Here is a 16,887-nt window from a genome sequence, read left to right as displayed (position 1 = left end):
GTAATTAGTTTATAGAAAATATATGTGTTTCATGCTTGTTCTCATCCTTAGACAAACAAGAACTTATTTATAAATAAGGAAAAAAGATGATCCTCACGTTTCTTCCTATAAACGTCCTTGATCGTGATGATCCCAGAATAAGAAACACGAACAAAACTATTCCTTAAGAAAAATGAAAAGGAGAAAAAAGAAAAAAGGTGGGGGCGGGGGTTGTTTGGGGGAATTGCTTTCATGTGGGCCATGTTCTGACTTCCACTACCGCCAAGAGAATATATAAACAAATGAATGAAAAAAAGTAAGATGCTTGGGATCAAAAGGACCACACCCTTGCTGTTCATCGACTCAATTATTCCAGCTGATTTCTTTTTTCCCTTATGGAGAAAAAAAAAAAGCGGAGGTGGTGGCAGCAGCCAGCTCCCCCCGCCCCACACACACATTAAACAGGAACAAGATCCACCTTTCTCCATTCCCTTGTGCTAAATTCATCAGCAACCAAAACCCTAGCTAGCTATCCCCCACTCGCTAAATTAATCCCTATGTAAGGTTGCTTTGCCAATTTTAGCAGCACTTCTTCCCGTTCCTCAAATCACCGCCTTGATGAATCGTCGGACAACAGTGATAATGCCCTCCAGAGCACTCCCGTCCATGGTTGGACTTACATGTAGCTTTGCCAACACAGCCTGTCCCTCGAAGGGTTCATCTCCTTTACTACCTGCATTTCCTCCATCGTTTCCTCTGCCAAGTTTTGCATATCTTTACAAGCGACATAATTGTGTCATAATAACTCGAGGGTTTTTTTCCCAACTGATGCTGCTTGTAGGGAGGCGTACGTCCATGCCTCCCCTGCCCCACCCTGGTAAGTCTCCTCTCTACCTGAAGGTTCCTCCAAACGTGGGGTGCCAGAAGTCTGCCGTGGTTCCGCTCGTCACCGGGTAAGTGCTTGCAATCGGAACCAAACATAGCCCTCGGCTTCTAAGATCCGACCTCGGTCCTTCACCGTCCTTCGACTTGTTCGAGCCCTGCACTTTTTACAAGCCGATACGTCAGCTGTGATATCTCATTCGCGATAATCCGATCAAATAAATTGACGATCAAGCCACAAAAGAGTAAGACGCTGAAGCACCTGTTGCTGTTGTTGCATGGGGTGGCCATTCTTCAAATACGGAGTGCTTAAAACCTAAGTTTGGATGAAAATTATTAGCTGCTGGAAATGATGCTTCAAGCTCTAATCTTATGATGAAAAAGCATGAACGAGCGACTTACGCCAACTTGATCGTGAAGGAACTTGATGTACTCGATGGCCTCGTGAAGAACCGATGCAGTGTCGGTCTGAAAATAAATAAAGAGGAAATGATTCAGATATAAAGCCAGGAGTGATGCTTTCAAGAGTACCTGGAAGGAAGACATGTACCTAGCACAAGTTTCCGTCCCCCGAGAACATGATGGAAAATTGTGAAGGAAAAAAAGAAAAAGGAACTCACCTTTCCAAAAGGTGAAACTAGCTGCTGGAGAGCAGTGATTCTGTCCCCTAATTTCTCTTTCCGCACCTGCAAACATGGAATATAATTTTTTCACACATGTCAACCAAAGCAGCAGATCTCAAACTGCCTGCCATTGATTGAAATCAATGTTCGATCTTGCGCGTGGCTGTACCTTAAAGCTCGGTAATGGCGATGGTGTCTCTATTCGCGGCTTCTTGAATGCAGGATCTTGACCAGGTTTTCCGCTCGAGGATGAGGAATACGAGTCTCGAACTCCATCTGAATTCGTCTTTCCAAAAGAAGAGGAAAAAATTATGAGAAAAAAAAAAAAAAAAAGGAGAGCGGTGCCTTCAACACCCACAAACCCTTACTTGTAGAAGAAAGTTGATAACTCGCGTTACTCTAATAATATATTACCATATCTGTGAAATTACTGCCGATATTTTTCTCGTCAAAAACCTGCTTGTCGAGCTGCGAGGGTGCTGTTGAGCAAGAGCCTGAGTTCGTTTCGCTGACGGAAGCAGTGGCCGTCGCATTCCAGAAGGGAGCGTTGTTGGAGAACTGCAGCAGGTTTCCAGGATGATGCTTCGGAGGTGAAGATCTCAGCAATTGAGGCCACGACGATTGGAGCAGCTCGTTCGTGCTATCCCGACAATCCATCATCGGTGACTGGTAATTGGTGGCCCAGTCATCGTAAACAGGTGGTTGCAGCGTTCTACTCTCGGCTTCTAAGATACCCTGCAACATCGACGACGGGCTTCCGTAGGAGGATGAAATGATGAGGGGGTAGCTGCTAACACCGACATCGCCTGACTCGTTACCGGAGCTAAGATGATGATGGTCTAATACGAAATTTTGGTCCGCATCCCTTGGAAGATTCATGGTTGTCTCGATACCCGTTTGGACTTGATTGGATTCGATGGATTGATATTGCCCGAATATGGCTCTTGCACTAATTTCTTCGTGGAGCATGGCATGGAAACTGGTCTCGTCACCCCTCGCACGATTCCTACTTCATCGATCATTGATTTATGTCAATAATCAACCGCACAGATCTAACGGTAAGTGATATATGAAGTCGCATGAGCATTAGATGTGAAAGGAAACATGAGAACTTACGCTGAACCTTGAGTGCTCCAATCCATGGAAGGAGTTGCGCTACCCAAGATAGGTAACTGCAAGGTGGAGTTGATCACGGAAGGGGCGGCAGTCGCTTGCTGGACCTTACGACTGCCTCGGAAAGTCACAGAGCTACCGGAGACCGATGATTCGTCACAGAACCGAGCTTTGCCGTCTACCAACTCGGCCGCCGCCCAGCTGGAGGCGTTGCCGGCTATGTCTGGGATGCACGAGACTGCCGCTGGCATGTCGATGGCGGTGATACTCCTTGCGGGGTTCCACACGCTGCCTCCGCTGCATGTTCCAGCTGTCTGGAAATCGTCCGCCATGGAGCTGTGCAGCTCCACTTCTCTAGCGTTTGGCTATAGCTTCCTTGGGATCTTGGGTTGGACGGAAAGAGTTGGGGGGGATGGAGTCCCGAATCGCTTATATATACCAAAAACCATTTTGAGGGTGGACGATTTGGGTTGTGACCACACGTTTGCTCCCGTTTGACCTTTGACAAGGGAAAGCGTCAAGATGCGAAATGGAACGAAGCGGTTTGCTTTTAACCAATTTACATGATTGTCACAGACTAATGTGCTCCCTTTTTTCCGCAGAATTTTTGTATATTCGCTTCAGCACAAAGGAAAACGATGTAGACTCTTCTACTTTAATCTCCTGATCAAGACACGAAAGGAGACTAGTCAGGCCTTTGCTCTAGCTACAGAAGAGAGAGAGAGAGAGAGAGAGAGAGAGAGAGAGAGATTAGACTTCTGCTCACCTCCAGTATCCATCTCAGAGACACGGATGAAAACCAATGTATAAAGCAGTTCATGTCCCACGTCTAAGGGATGCAACCCTAATATTATCGCACGCGTCCACTCGACCGTGTGATCTCTGTGTCTATTATGCACTGAGATCGGTACAGATATTTGGTTGATTCTTTAAAGATCTTATGCCTGGGCCCAAGAACCCCAGGATTCAGTTCTCGCCATGTACTATTTCATAATCTCTCTCCCGTTGTGAGTCATACCCATCGATATAGTAAATAGTTAAATGCCAAAAGAGCTATCTCATCAGGAACACTCAAATTAATTATATGTAATTCGAATTCCCAATCACCAGTGGCATCCAACTGACAATAATTTGTGTCTTCGTGAAAGAAAAGAAGACTATTAGTATGGCGTCTATATTTTAAGAAGCGGCAACCGGACGAAGGGGGCAAAGGCTGCGTGCATCTAAATGCAATGATAATGGATTATAGAGTGTTTGCCATATGGCGACGTAATATATCATTTCATGTGGAAGAGTATAATTAACAATTAGGTAGTGAGACGTAATCAGCAATACTTAATTACTAAGGTTCATCCAACACCAATCTACGGAATATACTGACGCAACAACAGTGTAGCAAGCCAAGTAGGACTTGGCTTTTCATCTTGCTGGTGAAAATAGAATTCACTATACCGATAAAGGAAATATGAAGCTGCAGCTTGCATCATTGGAATCGAAATTGGAATCAACTGCATTTTTTTTTAATTGGATTGGATTGTGGTCCTCCTCGTAAACCGAACCTGGATGGGTGGGCGTCCAACGAGCATAATCCGCAAGCACAAACGCCAGTTTAGTATTCTCACGGTGTCTTCTATTTTGTAGGTAGGGAGGGGAAACAAAGGAAAAGAAAGTAAAGAAGCCCACCATTCTGGGTCCGTGTCTTCTGGTACGCGATAAATGGATAACTCTGGTCGCTCCATTCCATTTGTTGCACTCCTGCTAGAAACAAGAAGTGGAGCTGTTCCATGGTCCTCTCTCTCTCTCTCTCTCTCTCTCTCTCTCTCTCTCACTCTCTCACACACACACAATATAAACAAGTGTTTTTTCGAATGTTGGGTTGATCTGATTCTTTAATTTGTGGCTAAATCAAAACGCGAAGTAGATGAGGATTGATTGGTTAGTCTCGATCAGTGGGCCCATAGTGGACGACACCTTTCTACTCAACGAGAATTTTATAATTCCAATTACTTCAAGCAACGTACGTGTTTTTCAGGTTTGTGACTTAATTATCGATCTACCTTTTTATATAATCCTAGAGGCCATTTCCTTCATGTCACAACTGTGCAAAGTGTTCTCCCTCTGGGGAAAGAAAAGGTGCCATAAAAAAAATAATAATAAAAAAGTGACAATTTGATGCTTTGAATTATAGCACTATATCCAGGATTTAGTCCTCAGAAAGCCAATCGTTCAATCTTTATTAAAAGAATAAAAAATAAAAAAGGCATCTCATAATCGTTCAAGATATTAGAACACTGTGCGGTTAAAGGATGCTCCATCCCGGTCGGAAAGCATGATTTATATTGCATAAATTTTATCTAAGCATCCATGACATTACCTTAGAAAATTTACATCTTTTAGATATTACAATGACTTCTTCCCATTCTGTTTGATTAACACTTCAATTATCTGCTTAGGCCCCTCCAATGATTCGTCTTGTTAGACTTGACACCCCATTTCGACCATTTAATTGGAGTTTGCTCTTTGTCACTTACCTATTCAACCAATCCCAACTCCAAGATAATCCGTGGTGGTTCAACAGCTTCTCCTTCGGTCAGTTTTAACTCTGTGGATACGCTCTTAAAGCCTGAGTCCAACCCTGACGAACCAGATGATTACACTCGTTAAATCCTCGGATGATTAACTAGGCAACCCACGGCATGGTAATGATATCAGCGGTTGAATGTTTGTGTGTTTTTAAGGTGATGCCAAGAACTTGTCATTCGTTTTAGTATTTATAAAGCCAACTACGTACTGTCGCACTCTGGACCTTAATCCAACCAATGACTTGCTCACGTACATGTGCCCTTTTTTGTTTTTGCTATATCGAAAGGTTCAGTTGATGTGGTAAGGTGTATCTTGATTCAGAAATCTTGCTTCGCCTAAGACATGAGTCGGCGGTGTCATTAATAGGTGTTAAAACGCTTGGAAATTAATTAAGCTCATGGGTACGCGTTCTGCACCTTGCTCGTCGTCGCTTGCTTCAGCCGCCTCTCAGATTATGTATTTGAGAGTTCATTTCGAGTTCGTCAGATGCGTTGCTAGAAAAATAATTTATATAAAATGAAAGAGGCGGCCTATTGCAAAAGAAGACTAGTCTACAAGGGGGGTGAACATGCATGTATAATATTGGCCATCGACACCTGTGTTCTTCCCTGCAGGAGAGGAGAGGGGATCCAATCTACCATTCTTCAACGAGTCGTTATCTGCTATTAATATGTCGCTCCTCCGTGTTTGTTTTAACCTTAAATTCCATCAGATTACAAGTTTAATCCGGAGAGGCCTACACGCGGATTCATGACAAATTTGCTCCCATGATATGCGGTGCGTTGACATGGAAAACGAACGTGATTTCCTTCCTACTTTATTACTCGTGTACCAAACTGATGCTCCTCTTGACGTGAGAATAAGGTTCGAAAGATGCACCTTTTCTCTTAAAACTAAGGATGTATAATTTCTTTTGACCGGTACAGCGAGTCATCTGCCAGAATAGTAATAACTATTTAGGGACGAACCATTCAGCATTCATCCATGTGGCTTATCAGTCTGCCAATCGTCTGAGAATTTTCGTTTCTATTTTTTTTTTATTTTATATTTTTTTGTGCGAATCGGATCCATAAGCTCCGACACACTCGCCGACGCCGTCCACGAGTCAAAAAGAAATGCACTGGTGCCAAGGCGTTGCGGTGGTGGTGCGCAAGTCGAGGAGGAATGATCACCAACGTCCATGAATGAATGTGGTTTTTGGACTCCGATCCCAAAGCGTACCAGATCCGAGTGAGGTCATGCTGGTGACAGCGATGTCGTAGGTCAGAGTAGGTCCCACAGAAAAGCATGCGCGCGTGCTCCGGACCAACCTGAGCCTGACCCCCTTTCTCTCCACTAGGAGTCAAACGAAGCCCGTGATCGACACTCCGCACATTCCTAGCCCCCCCCCCCCCACCCTTTTCTTTTCTTTTCTTTTTTTTTTCCTCTTTCCTTTTTATTATTAGTATCATTTTCCTTTCCTTTCTCTGTCCTCCGTGTGTCCATCATCCAGCTTTGCCTTTGCCATTTGACGTAGGACACACGTACCCGAATAATGCTGTGGGAAATGACACAGTCCATCATCCATGTCTGTCCCTCTTTCAAACGCAATTAGTGTTTTTAGTCTAGCAGATGTGTTACGTCAACTCGGCAATCATTTCTTTGTATATACCGAGGAAAATCCCTATCTCTCCCATGTATTTCCTTTTTCTACATTTGAAATGAAAAAGAAGTTTGCTTGCCACGCCCAAATCACGTGAATCGAAGGACACATCAACTAGCTACGGATATCTACTACCCCAAACAAAACAAAGAAAATTAGATTACCATAGAGATCAGCTCGACGAGGACACTGATGTGCAAGGAGAAAGGAAAATTGCTGAATTGCTTCTTATCAAATTATTCAGGGGATCAATATAAAAAGCCACCAAGACAGTGATTGGTTCTACTCACGCAGCTTCTGGAGTCCGATATAAATAGTCGGATATATCATTGGTTTGCCGTCTAGCGGTGAAGAAGACTGAGTGGGAGCCACAGCCACAGCCACAGCCACACAGGGACAGACACTTCCGGAGCCTGACATAAACCAAACTCCTCTTAGCAAATTTTAATGACGGAGAGAAGTCAGTGCTATATGCTATATACTTAATGAAATACTATATCTCAATCAACATGGCTCATGGTCCACTTGATCATATATATACAGTCCATATAGAGTAAATCTAGATAAATAATGAAATGTGGTCTTAAAATCCTTTATTCTCTCTCCCCCCTTCTTCTCCGTATATCATAAAGATGCTTTCATTTGTTTCTATTTTTCTTGGCAGCAAAATATTTCATCCTCAAAATTTCAAGATACAGAAACTACGAGCGCTTCACCAGAATCGCTCTCGTTGTAACCGTGGAATTTGGTGTTACCACCCAAAAAAGGAAAAGAAAAACAAAGAAACTTGATAGGAAAAGAAGAAAATGGTTCAGCATCTTGTTTCCATCTCTTTTGTGAAAGTTTTCAGATTCCTGTTTCTTCAAGGTACAAACGCAGAACCGACCGATACCAAATGGATTGATTGTCTAGGTGGGAAGAATGCAGCCATTTCTGCCGACAAAAACCAGTAGAGCACTCAGATGAGAAGATGGCTCATGAATATTCTCTTGCACCAACTAGATGAAGACATATCGAGACATTTGTGGGGGCATGAAGATGACCGAGTAACACATGTCAATCCACATTCTGTAGACACAGCATGCAATTGTCGCCAAAGTTGATGTCAGAAACACTCCTGCCTGGCTACCATCTAAACATACCAAGGAGAATATACTATATAATACCTGCTGTTTTGATTGCAAGCCTTGTATCCTAATAATCAGCATCACGTGCATTTCTCTTGAATCCTCAACATGATTGTTGCCAAAGTTTGCTACGTATAGACAGGAAAACAATAATCATGTGAAAAGCATACATCCAGTGACGTGAAAATAACAATAATAAGGCAACACAACCTGGTTTCGCTGCTCTTCTCCGCCTTACCACTGATACATTAACCATGGGCGGCTTTCCCAAAGATCTTTTGCGCAAGGGCGGCTTCCAGAAAATGGGTTGACTCGTCCTATTGACACAAGCCATGGTGGAGCAAATGAAGTGAGATGCCGTAGTCCTCCAAACCACCATTCCTCGGTCAACTTTTCATCATCAATGCGACAGGGTGGACCCAATTCCCCATGTGAGGTAACAACGAGTCCCAGTCCTCTTCTTCGGAGGGCTTCATCATTGATTATTACTTGTTTATTCTTTTGGTGAGAATTTTGCTTGTAGAGGAAAGGTCTTGTTACCTGTTAATAAAGAACCATTATTAGGATAACAAAACCATTGCCATAAAATTGTTTTTTTTTCCTAGTATTAAAGAACAAGTAGGACAAACCTTGATTGCCAACTATCTCGGTGTGTGGTAAATTAAAAGGACCATGAATAGGAAATCATAGTGTTAAAGAAGTAGAGTTATTGCTTCAAGTTTACAGGGATAAGTAGCACAAGTGGGAGGCAACCGTTCCCGTTTGTTGATGACAGATAACGAGAGAGAGAGAGAGAGAGAATATAGGGTGGCACAAGCAGACAAAGAGCAAAATCCAATGGGTTGGATGGGTTTGACCTTTCTCAAGGGTGGAAAGGCAAGAACGAGTATGACCTAACTTCCAATCGGGAGGACCACAGACGACCAAGGTGTGCCCAAGTCAAACCTTTATCATTTGGAGTTGTTAGTCAGCGAATAAAGGGCAGGCTTCAACCCGAGGCAAGTCAATACTGATTTCGTTGGTTGTCCACAAACGACAAGAGCGTTAGGGAGAAAGTCGCAAGTAGAACAATATTCATTTGTGCCAAGTGAATAAAGATGGTCACTCGCATTATTGAGCATCGCCAATCATCATCATCATCATCATCGGATATTTATTTGTACCACGAAATGCAGTTCTATTCACAATTCGGTCGTAACAATAAGCCTCTCGAGTGCCATTGTACTCCAAATTGATAAGGTGGTCGACCTCCTAGTTATTGACAACCTACGGGTGGTGGTGAAGAAGTCCGGTGGCTTTTTACGGACGCATCATCAGGAGCACTACATCTGATCTCCTGGAGGTTGATCCGGTGCTTCCAAATCCTTGGAGCATAGAAAAACATGATTTAGATGCCAGTTATGTGAAAGGAAAGGAGAGGAAAGGAGAGGAGAGGAGAGAAAGAAAGTGTTGGTAAAATGTTATTTGATCTGGAACCGGAGAGACAGAGGAGTTATTTGCTGTTTTTACAGAACAGCAATTTGTATGTTGGGTTGTTGCATCATGGTGACGATTTAAATTTGAGGGATGCTTTTAAAAGCGACACCGACCCGTGAAACGGGAGGTGTTCCACTGGTCCGGTGATGGAGAGCAAAGAGGAGCAGAGCAGACGAGGGATGGTTCTTTCCTTTGGCCATCATTAACGATGCAACTTTGTCCCAACTTCCCTCCCTCTATGTAATCAACATTGTTTTAATATACATACATACTATCTTAAGAATAAGGCGTTTTAACTTGTGCTCTATATCTCTTAAGAATAAGGCGTTTCATATTATCTGTCGATCCAAGTCTGCCATTAATTTCTGATTCTACATGCTTACGTTGATTAAATGGATCCCGGGTTTATAAGTTTATGACAAAACTTCCATGTCTTCCTCTAAACACAAAAGTGCCAATGGGCTATCTCACCAAGCGCAGTCCAAACTAATCTGACAAATGGGCTGGACTACACAGGAGTCCAGGCATGTCGGTCACCATTCCTCTCATCATTTACACGGAATCCGATTGATCTTTACTTTAAGAGAAGAAAGAGGTCGAGTCTGCAGCGGAAGTAAACATGCCAAAATGACAATAAACAAAGCATTTAATTATTTATATTATTTGTTATTATGTTCTTATACTTTACATAATTTAACATCAATCACATGCCTTACACATAATAAATAAAGCCTTACATTTTCATTACGTACTCCCTTAAACATAATATTTTTCGATGTTATTATACTCAAGCTCAAAACATCTTTGTTTTATTTTTGTTGAATCCATATTTCCCTTCTAAAATCATACTCCTTTAGCAATGAGAGCTATTATCATACTCCTTTAGCGATAAGAGCTATTACAACAATCATTCATCGTTGGGTTCATATGAGTACACTTCGAACCCCCTCAACAATAATACCTTTGGCACAACAAATGTTATACTTTTTCTCTCCTGAGCCAAGTGATATCAAAGTGCATTAGGTACGTGTCACTAATTCTTTACCAATTCTCATGTATTTAACACAATCTAATAATACTACCGAATCTGGATATCATATGACAATATGCTCCAAAGATGACATCTTCAAACCATGTCAATTTTTTTTATCTTCATACAATCACAAGCTCTCTATGTGACCCTACTGAACCCATAACTATTATCCAAGAACAAAAATCTTTACATTGACAAAAAGTCAAGTGTGAGGAATATGATACCCTACTTCATAATACCACATTATAACGGATAAAGCTATAAACAAAGTGTTTGATATACTGTTTGTTAGGAAACTATCAAGAGAGCATCACATGTGCAGCAGAAAAATAAAACAAAACCATTTCTCAAACAAGGAGCATCAGATTGCCGCATAATGACCGTGAGCGTAAAACTCAAAATCACAAAACTGCATCGAGGATGAGACGTTCTCACATAGGGGAACTTGTTTATCCCCTAAAACGCATATCCTAGTCTGACGGATGAAGGAGCTCTTGCGAACTCCTCTCTAGCGATGATCCACACGGTGAACGACAACGACGATATACCTCTTCCTCGCTGCGGGTTCTCTCCTCGTGACAACACATCACCACGCAGCAGCAGCAAGCAAGAAAAGGCCGACCCTCTTGTGGTCCTCTTACACAAGAGAGGGGGCTCTCATAATAAGGGAGAGATGGGAGGAAGAGATGAGGAGGCCGGCGGCTCTAGGGGTCTAGCTTATGATCCTTTGAGCTCCACTCCTATTTATAGAGAGCCCATTAATGAAAACCCTAATGGATCTTATGGTCCATGATCATCTTGTTAAGACCGTATCGACACTAAGAAGGGGGATGAATTAGTGCTTTTAAGAGAAATTTTGATTTTAAAATTTTCATTCGACGAAAACCGATAATGAAAGTGTGCTTTACTTTAAGTAAGTGAACTAAGCAATTAACTCAGAAAGTAATAGCAATGAAAAACATAACAGAAATGCATACCAAATTTATAGTAGTCAAGTCGTCGCGACTACGTCAACTCCTAATTCCTCTTCTATCGAGGCCACTAGCGTTCACTAACGATCTTCTTTCAATGGGTGAAGACCAACTACCCTCTTTACAACTCTTTCGCCCTTTCACAGATTTAGGAGATAACATTTACAAGTCTCACACCTCTCTTAGAATGATCACAAAACTTTAAGGAGGAGGAGGACACTAAGCACTTTTTTTTTTACAACTTTTAAACTTAGAATCACAAGACGTTTTGTTCTCTTTTTGTGCTTTCTCAAGCAGGAAAGAGTAGTTACAGGTTTTGGTAAGGCCTAGGAGATTGGCAAAAGACAAGGTGGACCTAAGGATGAGGAATGACACAAAGGTTGCTGTTATAGCCATTAGTGAGGTCATCCTACATTTGTTCGATGGAGCTATTCTTGCATTAAATGCATGCAACTTCGTTCTTTCGATTATCAAAAATATTATTTTTATTTTTTATTTGACAAATAATAGATATAAATTAATTTTTTAGAATAAGACTGTCCCTAGCGTTGGAGCTAGCTCGCTTGTAGGCAAAGGAAGTCGATCATAGGCTTGCAAAGACCTGGAGGGTACTGTCAAGGATGAGGTGAGGGCATAGGGCCACTGAGGCTTGGGTCCCTAAGCTATCCTTGGTGTTGGAGTTGGCTTGCGGAGGCCCGGAGGGTGCTGCCGAGGACGAGGCAAGGGCATAGGGCCGTTGAGGCCTAAGTCCCTGAGTTATCCCTAGCGCTGGAGTTTTCTCACTTATGGGTAAAAGAAGCTGAGCAAAGGCTTGCGGAGGCCCAAAGGGCGCTGTAGAGGACGAGGTAAGGGCGTAGGGTCGTTGAGGCCTAGGTTCATGGATTGTCCCTAGCATTGGAGCTGGCTCGCCTATAGGCAAAGGAAGCTGAGCAAAGGCTTGTTGAGGCCCGAAGGGCACTATCGAGGATGAGGCAGCGCGTTGTAGCAAGGGGACTGAGGAATCGTTGCGGGTCGTTGTTGATGCTCCGCCAACGCTAGGAGAGAGCTCATCGAGGCCGTCACGAGGCCCTACTAGACCTCGTTCAACCTCTGGTTCATAGCTTGGAGTTGAGCTTTCATCGAGGGTTCCCAAGAGTCATCAAACTACGCCTAAGACTCTGGCAAGGCTCTGATGCGGCTTAGCAAAACGTTGCACTTTACTGTCGAAAGGTGCGACACGGGGCCGCTCGTCCCTCTTAGCTGAAGAGATCCTTGGAATATGAAGCGTCGACTCCTCAATTAGACTTCGACAAGAAGAGGTGCAATCGACGATTCAAGGGCAAGTTGTTATGCTGGGATTGCCAACTAAGTCAATTGAGGGAGAAGTCGGGTAAAAGGAACGAGGGTCTCCCTTGTTGCAGGGTCATCTCCTAGCCATCGATAGTCCTGCATAACAGGTCTACGCCGAGGGTTCCCCGACTCAACCCCTCTGATGCTTAAGTTAGCGAGAAGCGGAGGAGAAAGACAACAGTATGACCTGTGTAAATGAGAGAATAGAGAGGCTATTACTTGCCTATCTTTGTAGTTTGGCCTAAGGCATACCTTTTATACCTGGCCCCCATTACTCTAAAGGGTAAAAGCCTTAATAAGAGCGCCTTGGCCCCCATTACTCTAAAAGGGTAAAAGCCTTGATAAGAGCGACTTGCTGTCTATCATTAATGCATAGGAGGGAGCTGGAGAGAGCCAATATTATTCTTATCATTAAGGAAGTTGAGGCCAATATTATCTCTATCACTTTTCTTCATATATTTCTGAAACTATATTTAGTGACTAAGAACTTGCCAGCAAAAGCAAATATAATACAAATATTAATCTTGAATGTTGTCCGAATTGATCACCAAATGTTGACGTATATGTGAACTTTTTCATGCATTCGCCACTCAGTAAATCAATACCATACTCACGATTGCAAACAAGCTCTTCTGCCTACAGGAGACGTGTCTCATCATCCCCGGAAGCAATTGATCATCTCCCACATCAATATATGAATTTCCAAGTAGTTCACCTTTCTTTCTTTCATAAGGAATTGATGATATCAATCAACATAATCATTATTTCTTATGGATAAGTTAAAAGATAATGTCCTTAGCCAGAAAGACATCAGAATCAATTAGGACAAACTTGAAAAATCATTTCATGACGAATGATGGATAGTCAAATATGTCAAGTTATTAACCGATTCCCTAAGGTCGTGCTTGCCAAGTACCATCTGGCAATTATAAAGGTTAAAATTGCAATAGTTCCACCGAACAAGAATTTTGTCTCTCTTCCCTCCTATGTTCTCAGGTTCTTTCATCGGCACCATGAGAAAAATAACCCTCTTCTTGTAAAGCATTGCCCATAACACGAATTTAACGCATTGGACAGCTAAGCAAGCGTTCAGGTGAAAAGTTGCACAAACCTCTTATCATATCTATGAGTAGTTGTTAATATAGCACTACGTCAGATGATATTTGTAATCATCATTTAAACTATATGATATTAAACATTGTCCACTAACTGTATCCCCTCCATTTTCAACCCTTCTCTGGTCTCATAATAGTCTTTTCGTATGCATGAATATTATGAGTACAACTAATGTTTTTTTTTCTTTTTTTTGCACAGGAGATTTTTATTTATTTGTTCGAAACATAAAAAACAACTACACATAGAAAATTGATGTGAATTCATGCCAGAAGCACATTAAATCACCTCAGACAACTATGAATAAAAAATTTCAGTCCAGCTTTATCAAAAACAAAAAAAGATCGAATGCTATATTTGAAAATCTACAAATTATGTTTCCTCATTCCAACTCATGAAGCAACCAAGAAAATATTTGTAAGATACCCTGTACTTCTACCAAAGCAAAGAAACATATTATACTGGACCAAAAATAGATACACACTAAACATGCTTTTAAACAACAGAAGCAAAGCATTGCCAAAGTAATGACATTTAAATACAGTCATGAGTAAGGAACATAAACTCCATAGAATGGACATGCTTTCCAACAACAGAAGCAAAGCATTGGCAAAGTAATGGCATTTAAATACAGTCATGAGTAAGGAAGATAAACTCCATAGTATGGACATGCTTTTCAACAACAGAAGCAAAGCATTGCCAAAGTAATGACATTTAAATACAGTCATGAGTAAGGAAGATAAACTCCATAGTATGGACATGCTTTTCAACAACAGAAGCAAAGCATTGCCAAAGTAATGACATTTAAATACAGTCATGAGTAAGGAAGATAAACTCCATAGTATGGACATGCTTTTCAACAACAGAAGCAAAGCATTGCCAAAGTAATGGCATTTAAATACAGTCATGAGTAAGGAACATAAACTCCATAGTATGGACATGCTTTTCAACAACAGAAGCAAAGCATTGCCAAAGTAATGACATTTAAATACAGTCATGAGTAAGGAACATAAACTCCATAGTATGGACATGCTTTTCAACAACAGAAGCAAAGCATTGCCAAAGTAATGACATTTAAATACAGTCATGAGTAAGGAACATAAACTCCATAGTATGGACATGCTTTTCAACAACAGAAGCAAAGCATTGCCAAAGTAATGACATTTAAATACAGTCATGAGTAAGGAACATAAACTCCATAGTATGGACATGCTTTTCAACAACAGAAGCAAATCATTGCCAAAGTAATGACATTTAAATACAGTCATGAGTAAGCAAGATAAACTCCATAGTATGGACATGCTTTTCAACAACAGAAGCACAGCATTGCCAAAGTAATGACATTTAAATACAGTCATGAGTAAGGAAGATAAACTCCATAGTATGGACATGCTTTTCAACAACAGAAGCAAAGCATTGCCAAAGTAATGACATTTAAATACAGACATAACTAAGGTAGGTCCCAAGATAAATTCCATATTTGTATACACAAGAAAAAGGCCAATTTAAGAAAGCCAGATTTTCACCATGTAGAGTAAACGAGTGCATAATTCTCTGCATTAGGTTATACCTGTACGTGAGCATGTATTTATTGCATATCCAACTCATAACCATTGCAGCACATCAAGAAAGTTCTGTCAGCCACTCCATCACCTTTCGGTCCAGCATGCACTCACAGGATCTCTGTAGGAGCCAGTCCTCCCCGCAGTTGGAGCAGTCCATGAATTCACCCAACTCGAACCTCGAGTTCCATATAAACACCTTCAGACGAGAAGCCTTCTGAAGAACCACATCAGTGATTGCGGAATTCTCGTATCCAGAAATGTCAAAATGCTCAAGTTCCTTTAATCCATCTATAAAGGTAATTATAGCTTGTGAGGAGATGACGGACTCTGTTATCTCAAGCTTCCGAAGAGAGGGAAGGGACTTGCAGATCACGGACGCCATATCTTCATCCACGAACTCAGAAAAAACGCTGAGCTCCTTTAAGGAAGCGCAGCATTGGTTAACGTGTAGAAGGACTTCACTCCTGATGAGATTCTCGTCCACCGCCATGCCTCTGAGGAACGCGAGTTTTCCAACAGCCTTGCGGAACATTTCCTCGTCCATTTCTGGGTTTGGCAGACTGAAATAATGCAACCCTGGACACCTGAAATTTCCGAAAATTAATTGGATACATCACTACGAATTTTCACAAAGAAAATGTTGAGACTTCAACAAGCAAGAACCCCCTTTCCTCCCCCCCGCCCTCTTTTTTTGACAGCCTGACTTTTGACCGCAAAAAAGAAAATCCAGATGGAAAAACAACACCAACATTCAAGAGGAGAGAGGAATCAAAAAAGCAAAGGATCATAATTCGTATTAGAGGAATCGCCTTTCTGCAACATATAAGAGATCAATGTCGTCGGCGAAGAAGGGGAAGTAGATCGATTTCAGGAGCTGATGGCCGCGGGCGATGACCGAGTGGAGGATGCCGGTGAAGTGGGCGTGGTCGTCACCATGGGCGCCGAGGCGGCGGGAGAGGGGTTCCCACTCGCGGAAGTCGAGCTCCCGCCAGCAGAGGGGATCCCGCGCGGCGTCGCGCCATGAGGAGCAGACGAAAGGGACGCCAGCGATGAGATCCGCCACCCCCAACCTCCCGAAGATCGCCACCAGGAGGTCCCGGTTTAGGTCATCCCACCGTCTACCGCCACCCCCTGCGACGTCGGCGTCGGAGATCTTTCCTCCCGGTGCCCTTTCCCCGGTGGCCATGGGTCATCGGCCTCGGGTTGCGATCGGCTAGGGCTTAATAGGGTGGGGGTGGGAGGGCATCTAATTGGGCCACGAGGGATGCTTACTCACTTATGCTTTTCTTTTTTCTTTTTAGAAAAAGAACAAAAACTTTACTAATTAGAATCAGAACATACGGGAAAGTTCGCGTCGGAACCAATCAAATTCAGGGACCCAAAAATAAAAAGCTCAGCCCAGAATTTGATGTTGTTAAATCAAAGGATAACAATTGATTAATTGTATCCAA

General features: G+C 42.3%; 2 protein-coding genes across 4 annotated transcripts; both read right to left on the bottom strand.

Annotated features, from left to right (window-relative positions):
- Positions 1–211: 211 nt before the first annotated feature.
- Positions 212–3,164, bottom strand: LOC135635715 (transcription factor bHLH112-like). Of its 3 annotated transcripts, none has more exons than XM_065146995.1 (7): positions 2,601–3,164; positions 1,899–2,490; positions 1,654–1,770; positions 1,482–1,547; positions 1,264–1,329; positions 1,124–1,177; positions 212–1,019 (listed from the first exon to the last, which is right to left on the bottom strand). In XM_065146995.1, the coding sequence occupies exons 1-7, from the start codon at positions 2,927–2,929 to the stop codon at positions 870–872; spliced, it is 1,374 nt and encodes a 457-aa protein (XP_065003067.1). In that variant the 5' UTR covers positions 2,930–3,164; the 3' UTR covers positions 212–869. The 3 variants fall into 3 exon arrangements, with proteins under 3 accessions (XP_065003067.1, XP_065003068.1, XP_065003066.1); XM_065146996.1 differs by having other exon boundaries at positions 212–1,024; positions 1,899–2,493; positions 2,601–3,161; XM_065146994.1 differs by having other exon boundaries at positions 214–1,019; positions 1,899–2,493; positions 2,601–3,159.
- A 12,064-nt stretch (positions 3,165–15,228) lies between these two features.
- Positions 15,229–16,686, bottom strand: LOC135634544 (F-box/LRR-repeat protein At3g48880-like). Its single transcript, XM_065144911.1, has 2 exons — positions 16,246–16,686; positions 15,229–16,020 (listed from the first exon to the last, which is right to left on the bottom strand). Exons 1-2 carry the CDS (start codon positions 16,620–16,622, stop codon positions 15,495–15,497), a joined length of 903 nt encoding a protein of 300 aa, XP_065000983.1. The 5' UTR covers positions 16,623–16,686; the 3' UTR covers positions 15,229–15,494.
- Positions 16,687–16,887: the final 201 nt, after the last annotated feature.

This window comes from Musa acuminata, chromosome BXJ3-4, assembly GCF_036884655.1.
Source record: "Musa acuminata AAA Group cultivar baxijiao chromosome BXJ3-4, Cavendish_Baxijiao_AAA, whole genome shotgun sequence".
In the NCBI taxonomy this organism is placed as follows: Eukaryota; Viridiplantae; Streptophyta; class Magnoliopsida; order Zingiberales; family Musaceae; genus Musa; species Musa acuminata.
The sequence above is the reverse complement of the archived record's forward strand: the minus strand, read 5'-3'. Positions and strand labels throughout refer to the sequence as shown.

Bases quoted from the DNA above. Each gene is read 5' to 3' on its own strand.
- LOC135635715 (XM_065146994.1), bottom strand. From the start codon at position 2,929: ATGGCGGACGATTTCCAGACAGCTGGAACATGCAGCGGAGGCAGCGTG. The intron at 1,771-1,898 runs GTAATATATTAT...TCTTTTGGAAAG, and splicing joins GCAGTAATTTCACAGATATG to ACGAATTCAGATGGAGTTCG. The intron at 1,548-1,653 runs GTACAGCCACGC...CCATGTTTGCAG, and splicing joins CGCCATTACCGAGCTTTAAG to GTGCGGAAAGAGAAATTAGG.
- LOC135634544 (XM_065144911.1), bottom strand. From the start codon at position 16,622: ATGGCCACCGGGGAAAGGGCACCGGGAGGAAAGATCTCCGACGCCGAC. The intron at 16,021-16,245 runs GCGATTCCTCTA...CGGAAATTTCAG, and splicing joins CTCTTATATGTTGCAGAAAG to GTGTCCAGGGTTGCATTATT.